At 38.8% G+C, this 13,358-nt stretch overlaps 1 protein-coding gene across 1 annotated transcript in view; it reads right to left on the bottom strand.

The window, feature by feature from the left end:
* Positions 1–1,373: 1,373 nt before the first annotated feature.
* HEPHL1 (hephaestin like 1) overlaps positions 1,374–13,358 on the bottom strand; it is a 94,443-nt gene continuing 82,458 nt past the window's right edge. Inside the window, exons 16-20 of the mRNA XM_080816833.1 lie at positions 10,772–10,994; positions 9,310–9,449; positions 4,046–4,208; positions 3,510–3,581; positions 1,374–3,415 (exon numbers count right to left, since the gene is read on the bottom strand). Coding sequence (XP_080672959.1) covers positions 3,213–3,415; positions 3,510–3,581; positions 4,046–4,208; positions 9,310–9,449; positions 10,772–10,994 — 801 coding nt within the window. The 3' untranslated portion in view covers positions 1,374–3,212. The remainder of the gene's footprint in view (positions 3,416–3,509; positions 3,582–4,045; positions 4,209–9,309; positions 9,450–10,771; positions 10,995–13,358) is intronic.

The raw sequence follows: 13,358 nt of genomic DNA, 5'->3' as shown, positions 1-13,358 counted from the left end.
AAGAGTTGGAGATCAAGTTGGAGAGGTGTGCATTGGCCAAATCAGGCTGGGTCCCAGACCAAGGTAAACAATTTGGATATAATTAAAAGTGAAATGGATGAAATAACATATGGAGAAGGCTGTAAAAAATGACCACAAACTTGATGGCTCCCATGTATTCTCTAACAGTTCCAGAGCTCTTAAATCCAAAATCATATTCACTGGAATACAAGATGCTGGCAGGGCCAAGCTCCCTCTGAAGGCTCTGGAGGAGAATCTGTTCCCTTGCCTTTCCCAGGTTTTACAGCAGCATTCCTTGGCTTGTGGCCCCTTCCTCCAACTCCAAAGCCGTGGCACAGTGTCCTTCTTCAGTTGTCACATGGCCTTCTTCCGTAGACAAACCTCCCTCTGCCTCTCTTAGAAGGGCGCTGTGACTTTTATTTATGGACAACCTGAGTAGTCTGTCTCAGGATCCTTCACTTCACTGCATAGTCCTTTTTGCCATATAAAATAACACAGGTTCAGGGATGAGGACACAAAATCTTTGGGGACATTATTAAAGCCTACCCCTGAGGGCAAAAGAGAGAAGAGGGCCCAGTGGCAAGCCCTGAGGCATGCCAACACTTAAGTTAGATGGGAGAGAAGGAACTAGCAAGAGACTGAGAAGGAAGAGCTGAAGGAAGAAGGAAGGCTGGCAAGGGGTCATGGTGATGAGCCAGGGGACCATGGGGTATTTTGAAAGAAGGAGCCATCAGTTGTTATGGACAGGTTGAGTGAGATCAAGGTGAGGAAGCCATTAGAAATGGCTTCGTGGTTGTTGATTTTGACAACAGCAGACTGGGAGGTGGGAGCAAGGCACACTGAGTTGGAAGTCGCTGGAATGGGTTGAAGAATTCATGAGGTGAGGTGGTACAGGCAAAAAGTTCTGCTATGAAGGGAACAGAGAAACTGGGTTAGAGAGGGATATGAAATTAAGGAGAGCAGCGCTCTGTCTTTTAATAGTGGGTGCTGCCGATGACTTCATGCAGTAGAAAAAGCTGAACACTGAGGGAATGAAGTTCTTGAGAGAGCAAGAAGGTATAAGTCAAGAGCTAAGGAAGACACCTGCTCTGGTAGGAGCAGAGATACTTCTTCATTGTAACAGGAGATGTATCTAATTGTAATTGATTTTTTCAAGGACTGAGGCAGAGGAAGAAGTATAGTACATTTGAGGAAACAATGTTTGAGGATAGTCATATTCTTTGGGAGACATATTGTTATTCTGTTTCATTTTCCTTAGCAGGTATAACAAGGATAATTGCTGAATATCTAAAAGACTATTCTCCTTTAACCAACCCTGCCCTAGGTCTAGTGATCAGGTAATAGTAAAAAAAAAAAAAAATGCAAGTAGCCATCTCATAATCTGTGAAACTTTATTAAAAAGAGAAATGGTGTGTAATCAAACTACATTATGGTTTCATTTTCATTAAAAAAAATAGACTAAGAGAAAAGGAAAAAAAACTAAATAATTTGTTATCTAGGTGAGTTATAAATAAGGCATTTAACATAATCATCACTATGAAATTATACAGCCTACACATGTATGAAAACCATAGAACACATACTACAAAATCACATTGTCAGTGGTTAGCAGGCTGGAATTCAGAATCCTTTGGGTACACTGTTGGATATGACGTTCAAGCCAACTAAGAACAGAACTATTAGCATCTGCATCCTGTTTCATGTAAGACTATAACTTCTATCAAATTACCCATTTTCCCTCACCAAGATGAAGATGAGAAAGTAGGAAAGGTCCCTCCACCAGAGTATTTTTTTAGGTTCTACTTGTTCATCTGGACAGCCAAATGATCTGCTAAGGCAGATGTACCGATATCACTCATCTGGCATTGACATTGGCATCGCAGGGCATCTGGCCCTGAGTTAAGGGCAATTTCTCAGTCTAGTAATAAGCAAAGTTGCTTTTATCAATCTTAACCTAATGTTTAGGCATGTATACAGAGAGTGTGGATCACCTTGTAATGGGTTGAGTTTAATTGTCTGATAATTTATTTTTGCATTTGAACCTTGAAAACTGTAATGCATGTCTTCAAAACCAATTTAATGATTTAAAAGCTTACAACTGGGACTCTCTTTTTGCTAGCCTTTTCTTTTCTGTTTTTTTTTTTTCTCCTCCCCCAAAGGGCTGTCTTTAAGAGGCATGGAATTAAGAATTTTGTGAGAGTTGTTCTCCCCACTAGTCAGCTGCACTGATGACTTCCTCCTGGTGTTGCTCACATGATGAGACTGTTTTTATTTCCTAGAGGATGCAGACTTTGAAAGATCCGCTAGGTGAATAAAAAATCAGACTCAAGTCTCAAGTCCAGATTCGCCTTCTGTAAAGCTTCCCTCCCACGCAGGAGCTCCCACTAAACTTTTAGGAAGTCGCTGCTTCACGGTGGGAGATCATATCCTTCTCTTGTAGAACTTCCGGCCCTCCACATTCTAAAATACAATACAAATTCTCTGGATGATTTTTTGGAGGGCAAAAAAACCTGTTGCCATGGAAACTTTGTAAAAACATATAATATGACGTGAGTTGTAAACATCAAAGTATCTCTGCAGGTTTGCATAAAAACAGCAGCAATTTTTTTTTTTAAATGCTGATAACTTTGCCTTCTGTAGCAAACAGAGCACAGGCTATTTATATTAAAGTTGAAAAGCCCAGGAGATCTGGCTAAGGCCTCCAAAAGCTTCATTTGGTCAAATTCTATCAGCAGATAGTGGTTTAGACATTTTCATGAACTCCTCGAGAAGTTATTTTCCCTGAAATGACTAAGGGAAACATCTTAGGTAACATAATATAGTGTTGAAAAATCAGTGCCATTCCACTTAGGTGCCCGAAGCAGTATAACTCCCAAAGTCGTCCATCTAGAAACTTGGATGGTTAGCTGAGGAAGCACAGTCTAATCTAAGAATTTAAAAAAAAAAAAGGAAAATAGAGATATCTTTCAGAGGGTTGTCCCACTTCAGCAAACTCTTTCAGAGAACAGACGGTGTTTTCTCAGTCACACCTGTTCTTCTTCCTGTATTTTATACCTGAGGATTATTCACAGCCCAGTAAAAAAAATAAATAAGTAAAAGCAAATTGCTATGATTGTGTTCAGGAGGATCAAAGCCTGATCCAAGATATAATGTAAACCTGTCTTGATGAACGATGCCTTGTCCAGTTTCCCTGCTGAGGACGACCAGCTGGTTCACAGAGCATCCGTGGGGAGTGCGCAGGACTGGACTTCCCGGTATGCGACCTGTTTCCTTGCCGACCGCAGTCTGAGGGAGAGAATCACTGTGGAGATCAGGAGGAGGAGTCCAAGGAGGAAGAGGATGACCAGGGCTGCTTTGGCTCCCCGAGGACCCAGATTCTTGCCAAAGAAATAGAGCTGCTCCTTGCCAGGTTCTTCTGTGAAAAGAAAAGTGAGGTGTCAGTCCTCTGCCCTTCCCCAGGGAGTGAATGCTGACCATTTGCATGAGGGATTCAGGGAGAGTATCATTACCATTGGGGGGCACTGTGGCTGGGTGGGATGCTCCTCCGGATGGAGATTTCGTGGAGTAAGGGATCCTGTTGTCTGGATGAAGATGACAAAATTGATTGTTTTATAAACAACAAAAATAGATTCTTTTCATGACATGAGTTATTTCAAGGGTTATGCCATTTTACCAAGGAGGACTTTATCCTGTTTGTATCTGCAGGGCTTTCTTAAGTTCTTACTGTTTTACATACCTATACATGTGCTGTCCTTACCCCATCTACCTTTCAAGCTTCTGCTCACCCATTAAGATCCATCTGAAGCATTATAGCTTCTAGAATGTTTGTTTATGTCCCTACATTATTAACCATTATCTCCATTATCTCCACAGAGCCTGTACTCTGCATTCTATGTTGGCACGTATCATATTCTATAATAGTTACTGTTTATATGTCTGTCTCTGTTACTTGACTCTGAGCCCTTGGGGGCTCTTAAGTCCCCTATTTTCAGGGCCTACAGGAAACCCGGTGCTATCACCCATCATCCCTGACAGAAAGCAGTACCTATGTTCCGAAGGACTGTGTAGGTTGTTTCCATGCCAGCATGGATGTGGTCAGACACGTGACAGTGCAACAACCATGTTCCTGGGTGATCAGCAAACAGCTCAATGGTTTGGAATGTCCCAGGAAAGAGATCATAAACATCTCCTCGGTAAGATTTATCTATCTGCAGAAAGAAGGTAATAAAGATAAGAGCAGAAATCAATAAAATGGAGAATAGAAAAATAATAGAGATAAATCAAAGAAAACAAAAACTGATTCTTTGAACAGGTCATTAAGATGTGATACCATCCTCCACGATGCCCCCCAGTGATCCCTGCCTCCTGCTATTCATAACCTTTGTAGTCCCCTTCTATATTGTATGAAAGTTGGTCTGTGAGATCAATAGCATGTGGAAGAAGTGATGGCATTCTACTTCTAAAAGACTTGGATTGGGATGCCTGGGTGGCTTAGTTGGTTAAGCTGCTGCCTTTGGCTCAGGTCATGATCCCGGGGTCCTGGGATCGAGTCCCTCATCGGGCTCCTTGCTTGGCGGGGAGCCTGCTTCTCTGGCTGCCTCTGCCTGTCTCTCTGCCTGCTTGTGTGTACTCTCTCTCTCTCTCTCTCTCTGGCAAATAAATAAAATCTTAAAAAAAAAAAAAATAAAAGACTTGGACTCTCTCTCTTGCTCTCTTCTCTTGGATCACTCACCCCGGGGGGAAGTCCGCTCCCATGGCATACCCATGTGGTGAAGAAATGAAGCTTTCAGTCAATAGCTCCATGAGTGAGTTTTGGTGTGGATCCTCCGGTCCCAGTCAAACCTGACGACTAGTGCTCCAGCTGACATCTTGATTATAGCCTTATGAGAAATGCTGGGTCAGAACTGACTAGCTAAACTACTCCCAGATTTCTGACCCAGAAAAACTGTGAGTTAGCATCTGTTGTTTTAGGACACTAAGTTTTGGGGTAATTTGTTATAAAACAATAACTAATACAAACCCGTAGAAGAACCGACCAAGAAAAAAAAGACACAAATTACAAATATTAGGAATGAAAGAGGGGACATCACTAAGACCTTCCATGCATTGGAAAGGATAATAAAGGAATATTATGAATAACTGTCTGTGAATTCTACAACTTGGATGGTATGGGCAAATTCCTTAAGATGAAAATTACCTAGGTTCACTATGCAGATTATCTATTAAAGAAACTGGAATTATGTTAAGACTTTCTAATAAATTAAAACTCCGGGTCCAGATGGCTTCATTGGCAAATTCTACCAACATTTAAAGAAGAAATAATGCCAGTACTAAACAAATCCTACTGGAAAAATAGAAGAGGACAGAGCACTTCCAACTCATGAGCTAACATTACCCTGACACCATAATACTTTTTATCTATACATTACCCTAATACTATATGAGAAGAGAAAGCTACAACCAATGTTTTTCATGAACATAAATGTGAAATCCTTAAAAAATACTAGCATGAATCCAACAATATATACAAAAGCTAATGCATTGTGACAAAGTATGATTGACCCTGAGATAGAAAACTGGTTCAATATTTGAAAATTAATCTATGTCAATGACAAATATACTAAAGAAAATCATCCAGAAACTAAAGAAGAAAAATGTGATCATCTCAATAGATGCAGAAAACACATTTGATAGAATTTAACATCTGTTTATGATAAAAAACCATCAGCAAACTAAGAATAGAAAAAAAACTCCTTCCACTTACTAATAGGAACTACAAAAACCCTAAAGCAAACTTTATATTCAGTGATGAGTAACTGAGTACTTCCCCCCACCCCCCATCAAGACTAAGGTGAGGATATTCCCTTTCACCACTCAGATACAACATTAGAGGTCCTAGCCAGTGCAATAAGGCAAGACAGGAAATAAAAGGCATACAGATTGAATAAAGAAATAAAACCATCCCAATTCACAGAAAAGAAGATTGTCTATGTAGGAAACCATCACCCCAAAATCTACAAAAAAGCTACTAGAACTATTTAGCAAAGTTGTAGGATACATGATCAATTATACAAAAATCAATTATACTTCTATATATTGGTAATTAAAAATTAGAAATTGAAATAGAGACAATGCAACTTATACTATCACCAAAACCCATGTTATTACTTAGGTAATAACCCAACAAAATGTATTCAAGATCTGTATGCTGAGATGGAAAAAAATTCCATGCTCATGGATTGGAAGAATAAACATTGTTAAAATATCTATACTGCCCAGAGCAATCTACACATTCAAAGCAATCATATCAAAATACCATCAACATTTTTCACATGGCTGAAACAAACAATCCTAAAATTTGTATGGAACCAGAAAAGACTCTGAATATCCAGGGGTATGTTGAAAAAGAAAACCAAAGCTGGGGGCCCACACAGTGCTTGACTTCAAGCAATATTACAAGGCTGTGATCATCAAGACAGCATGGTACTGGCACAAAAACAGACACATAGATCAATAGAACAGAATAGGGATTCCAGAAATGGACTCTCAACTCTATGGTCAACTAGTCTTCGACAAAGTAGGAAAGAATATCTGATGGAAAAAAGACAGTCTCTTCAATAAATGGTGCTGGGAAAATTGGACAGCCACATGCAGAAGAATGAGACTGGGCCATTCTTTTACACCATACACAAAGATAAACTCAAAATGGGTGAAAGACCTAAATGTGAGACAGGAATCAATCAAAATCCTAGAGGAGAACATAGGCAGTAACCTCTTCGACCTTGGTCACAGCAACTTCTTGCAAGACACATCTCTAAAGGCAAGGGAAACAAAGGCAAAAAATGAACTATTGGGACTTCATAAAGATAAAAACCTGCAAGGCAAAGGAAACAGTCATCAAAACTAAAAGGCAACCTAGAGAATGGGAGAAGATATTTGCAAATGACATAACAAACAAAGGGCTGGTATCCAAGATCTATAAAGAACTCAAACTCAACACCCAAAAGTAAATAATCCAGTCAAAAAATTGGCAGAATACATGAACAGACACTTCTCCAAAGAAGAAATACAAATGGGCAACAGACACAAGAAAAATTGTTCCACATTACTTATCATCAGGGAAATACAAATCAAAACCACAATGAGATACCACCTTATACCAGTTAGAAGGGCTAAAATTAACAAGACAGGAAAAACAAATGTTGGCAAGGATGTGGAGGAAGGGGAACACTCTTTCATTGTTGGTGGGAATGCAAGCTGGTACAGCCACTCTGGAAAACAGTATGAAGGTTCCTCAAGAAGTTGAAAATAGAGCCATCCTATGACCCAGCAATTGCACTACTGGGTATTTACCCTAAAGGTACAGATGTAGTGAAAAGAAGGGGCAGCTGCACCCCAATGTTCATTGTAGCAATGTCCACAAGAGCCAAACTGTGGAAGGAGCTGAGATGTCTTTCAGCAGATGAATGGTTAAAGAAGATGTGTTTTGTATATACAGTATAATATTACCCAGCCATCAGAAAGGATGACTACCTACCATTAACATCGACTTGGTTGGAGCTGGAGGGTATTATGGTAAGTGAAATAAGTCAATCAGAGAAAGACAATTATCTTGTGGTTTCACTCATATGTGGAATATAAGAAATAGTACAGAGGATCATAGGGAAAGGGAGGGGAAACAATGACTTTATTTGTGATAACTAAAACCCAGAAAGAACCCAAATGCCCCTCAATGGGAAAGTGGATTAACAAACTGCAATATGTTCACACATTGGAATACTGCTCAACAATCGAACAGGACAAAGTACTGATAACACACAAGATGGATGAAGTTCAAACCTCTTTCCTAAGTGAAACAAGCCAGTTTCAAAATGCTATAGATGGTGTGATTCCATTGATTTGACATTTCAGGAAAGGCAAAACTACAGAGACAGAAAGTAGATCAGTGGTTGCCAAAGGTTAAGCATGAGAAATTACCTTCCTCTAGAAAGTGCAACAAGGACATTTAAGGGGGTAATGGGGATGTTAATCAGTATTGATTACGCTATCGTATGTGCTGCCCCAAATAGAACTGTACACTAAATAAAGGGGCTTTTGCTCAATGGCAATTGTACTTAAATTTTTGAAGTTTATATGTGTACAAAATAACTGTATAGGCATATAGAATGATTTTTATAGTTTTATTAAATTTTATACATTTTTAATATATTTTTAAAGATGTGAGTTGAAAAAGGCAAGTTCTGAAAAGCAGCAAAGCCTTTTAATATGTAAATTGTAGTCATTGTAGGCTAATATTTGGTGTCTTAACTATGTTAAATAAATATACAGAGGGGAAAAATTAGGCGTTTGTTAAAGTTACTATTTATTGCGGTTTAACCATAAAAGGACCAATGCAGGTTCTTCCACAGATCAGATGTGATCATTCTTTTCTATTCTTTCTCCCTATAGACTTCACTAAGCTCTTGGGACCGTGGCCTATTTATTTATTTATTTATTTATTTTTAAAGATTTGACTTATTTATTTTCAAGAGTGAGAGAATGAGCAGTGGGAGGTGCAGAGGGAGAAGGGGAGGGACAAGCAGACTCCCCACGGAGCACAGAGCCAGAAGCAGGGCTTGATAGCAGGACCCCAATATCATGACCTGAGCTGAAGTCAAACGCTTAACTGACTAAGCCACCCAAGCACCCCAGGATGATGGCCGATTTAGATCTTATTCCTGGCATGCTGATTCCTCAGGACAGGGGTGGGGCCTGGCAATCTCTTCCTTAAACAGCCCTCCTGGGGTGATTCTGTATAGTCAGTGTCACCAAGATGGGACAGCTTGATGCTAGGCAGGCACACCACACATGGGCCAGCCCAGCTCAGTTGCAAGGGGAAAAAAAAAAAAGACAAGATAAAGTTTTGGAGCCAGCTTGAAGTATCTACTGAATAGGGCTTTTCTGTTAGCAAATGACATAGAAAACAAAGGAAATTAAAAAAAGTAAAAAGAAAAGGGGGGAGGGAGGTTAAGGATAAGGAACAGACTACTACAGGGGCTTTTATATGTAGTATTAACAGCATCTTCCAGAGTGGTAAAAATTATCCCCGTACAACTGATGGGAAAACTCCCCTCTGAAGCTCGGAAAGTTTCTCTCAAGCACAACAAAATATATACACATATTAAGAAATATCTACCGGGGGAGGGTATAATCACGTTATTCTCTTCCATTTTCTAATATGAACCTCACAAGTCATCTTTATTCACAGTGAACATACATTGACTCTTTGAGTTCAAAAAGTCTTCCCCAAAGTGTATTCCTAATACTTACTTTGAAAAGAAAGCTCTCGGCGTGATAATGGATGGTATGTATGTCCACTTCACTTCCCATTCCCAACAGATACCAGTTTGTCATCGTATCTTCATTCATGATAAGGCCATGGAGATTCCCAAAAATCTTTCCATTGATAGCTAAGAAGATGAAAAGAAAACAGTCTTTGATTAGTGGTCATTACTTAATCTGGTTTTAGAAGTGGTTCAAGATCTTCAAGTTACCCATATTTTCATCTACCTAATAAACACATAACCATCTTACTCACACCAATGTTCCCACCATTCTCGACCCAAAATCCAGGTTATGAAGAAATCCTTACAAAAGAGAGCCGGAAAAGAGAAGTCACAGTTTATTTTCAAAAGCTACGTCTTGGGTAGCAGGTTGTTGTCCGTGTGCTTGCTGGTTTGGCACATTCTCTTTATGGAGTGGATTACAGGCTTATTTCTGAAGCAGCCCTTATTTATACCATTCTACAGACGAGTGAACTAAAGCACAGAGAATCAAGGTCCTATAAGTCAAAACTGAATGACTTAGAAGCTATTTCCTTAACTCTTTGCTTTCTGAGAACTAGTTTGAGGCAAGTTTCTAAGCATGACTGAATTGCCAAAAGGAGGAAAGCTTCACACGGACTGAGCCCATGCCCTCACAATGACCAAAGCAAACTCCAGCTGGGTTGACATGATAGGGACTCTCCCCCTGCTTTCTACTAACTTTTTATTCTGTGCATTGTGCCACAGCTAAATGAGTTACATTTATTAAAAATAGCATACTCAGAAACTTTGGGGAAGGAAAGCAAAATTGTAGGGGAAGGAGTAGCTGAATCAGAAATCAGCCTATGTATTCTAATCAGTGTTAGCAATAATAAGCTTTGTGACCTTGGGAAAGGCCTATCTTTTCGTATATTTTGCTCAGAAGTAGATCTTGGTATGATAGTACAAATGTGTCAATTAGAACATATTACTCTCACTTTAAAAAAAAAACTACCTTAAAGTACATAGAATTAAATAAATAGCATATTAAAAATAAATAAATAAATAAATAAATAGCATAGACACATTAAAAGAGAAATTTGGTGATGGAATTTCATGTCCCCGAGTTAGTTAAACCAGGTCCTTAAATTTGATTAGCTTGATGTTATGATGTATTTTTATAGAAATATACCCATAAGTGATAATTCATTTTTTAAGAATTACTTTACAATCTTAATAGTTTAGGGATCCCAGACTTCTGAGATAGAGCTCCCTACATAATTGATCCAAAGTTGCACTGGACCTTGCTGGCAGCCAATCAATGGCTTAGTTCATTCCCTCTGAAGGAAAGGTATAGAGGACTTTCTCTAGTCCAGGTGCCCCTGGGAATGGGGAAGGGTTCAGAGAAGGAGGTTGGGGACCTACTACAGTTATAGGAATTTCTATAAGCTTATATCAACAAGGGTCTTCTTTTTAAACCTCTGATATACCATGCATTCTGTTGCTCTCTTCAAAATCATCAGTGCGCTTAAAATGTCGTGGATCTTTATTGAGATACTTCTTAATATTGTCATCCAGATACCAGGATTCATTCTCATTAAATACCAAAAACAAGAGAACGAATTCATAGTCAACATCACTTCTTCTTCCCTTTTCATTCAACACTCCTTCTCTGCAAATAATCAGAGGACCCATCAAACCGCTATATGTATCCTGAAAGAAAAATAAACTGAATTAGAGGAGCCTTTAAATAATTTAACAAGACAGATTAAGTTAGCAGGAAGGCCACTGGGAAAAGACTGTTGACTGCAAAATAATTATTTTTTTGAAGATTTATTTATTAAGTTGTGAAGGGAGAGGCAGAGGAAGAGGGAGAGAGAGAACCTCAAGCAGACTCCATGCTGGGTGTGGAGCCACATATGGGGCTCGATCTCACGAATCTGAGATCACAACCTGAGTGGAAACCAAGAGTCAGCCACCTAACCTACTGTGTCACCCAGTCCCCTACCACAAAATAATTAAGGAGCCCTGAAGATGTGGGAGTGTTCCTAAAAATGAGCTACAGCAACCTCTTTGAGGGCTGAGTTGGTGTCCCTCCCTCATCACTGAGTCACCAGAGCACAGCCCAGTGATTAGTACCTAAAAGATGCTCAATAAATATTTGTTGAATAATTGAATGCTTATTTCTATTTCCCTGTTCACTTTCCAAGTGAGAGTATATAACTATATACGGGTCTTATATTCCACTTTCTATGGGTAATTAGAAGATGATTTGGGACCATGGATGACTGCCATGTCAAATTGTTCAGCCCTACACTTTCTTTGGGAGGAAAACTCCCACATTTCCAATTGCCTATTTAGATATTCCATCTGGATGTGCTTCCAGCAACAGTTCAATCCACTGAGCATTTTTAAAGTGGGTTTTATTATTTCCCTCAAAACACTTCCTTCTCCTGAACTCTCTATTTCTGTTGATAGTACTATGCTGTTTCCTGTCATTTAGGTCAGGAAACGATTTCAGTGTTTAATTCTTTTTTCTTCCTCACTTCGTCCCATCTTGTTTACTGTCAAATCTTACATTTCTTTTCCCTTCATAATACCTCTCCATTCTGTGACTTTTTTCCCATTCCATCCACCATGGTTCTAGTGTTGGATCTTAATCCCTCACCCTGGACTAGAAATTGGGTCCTCTCTGGTCTCTGGCTCACCTCACATCCAGCCTATCCTTTTGACTACCATCAGGTCAATCTCATCACTCCCATATCTAGCAGTCTTCAGCGTTTTTCCAGTGATATTCCTGTTGGATAAATACAAACTCTCGACAGGTCCTTAAGCTCCTCATGTGCTCCCCCAGTGGATTTTTCTACCTTAAGTTCCTTCAAACTACTTTCCTTTTGTACCTTAGATGGTGGCCAGTAGGATGCTGAACATTTCCCAAACACAACTTCTATTTTCCTATTTTCAGCTTTACTCATAATGTTCTTTCTTCTTGGACTCTCTTTCTAATGCTCCCTCTATAGCCCTGTATTCCTACTGAACTCACCAGACTACAAGTTGTATTATAATTATTGGTGTGCACATGTATTATTTTCCCCAAAGATGATAAATTCTTTCAAGACAGGAATATTTGCATCCTTCATAGAGCTTGGTAGGACCATTTGCATATCACAAGTGCTCAATAAATATTTATTGGGAGGCACAAAGGAATAAACAAATGTGGGTTTCCCATAATTCCAATATGTAATTTTATTTTTTCGGGTGTCTTGTATTTCTCTCCTGAACTCGTGCACTGTCCAGTACAACTCAGGGATGTTAATACAGCATCTAAAATATAAGTTTAGATAATCCTTTATCTTTTTAAAAATAATGGACAATGCTTACATTATATATCAGATATGACTTTAGTTTGGATTTTGATTATGACATGTAATTAGACACCAGTTGTTTTATATACACATATCTGACTTGAATTCAGTATTGAATCTTTAATTGCTAAGTAAAGTTAATCTACTTATTATTCAAATAGTTTGCAGTTTCAGTTATGTTTGGAGTGTGCTTTCTTTCCCAAGTCCAATGGCAATGGCAATACCTTTACAAATGATAGATTTCTCACATCAAAAGCCATGATATAAATTACATTAAAATATATTTTTATTTTATGATTACCTATTTACATATCCTCTTTTGCTTCCAGCTACCTTGTAAGTTATTTTATTATTATTATTATGTTCAATTAGCCAATATGTAGTAGATCATTAATTTTTGATGTAGTGTAAGTTCTAAATTTGGTAACTGACACACGGGGATCTTATTTGTTGTTTTTTTTTAACCCATACTTTAGATCGAGGTTTGGCAAACTTTTTTTGGTAAAGCACCAGATAGTAAATATTTTTTTTACTTTGCTGGCCATACTGTTTCTGTAATAACTACTGTTTACAAAGAAATGATAGACTCCAAATGGAGTCACTTATGCAAAGCCCACAACACTAAACTGAGATTTAATACCTGACTTAATTACCATTTCAACCTCTCCCCGGAGTGGAGTCTTAATCTGGAGTTACCTGGTCATGACCAATG

This window comes from Martes martes (assembly GCF_963455335.1).
Source record: "Martes martes genome assembly, chromosome: 10".
Taxonomy (NCBI): Eukaryota; Metazoa; Chordata; class Mammalia; order Carnivora; family Mustelidae; genus Martes; species Martes martes.
Note: the sequence above shows the minus strand (reverse complement) of the source record. Positions and strands in the feature narration are given on the sequence as shown.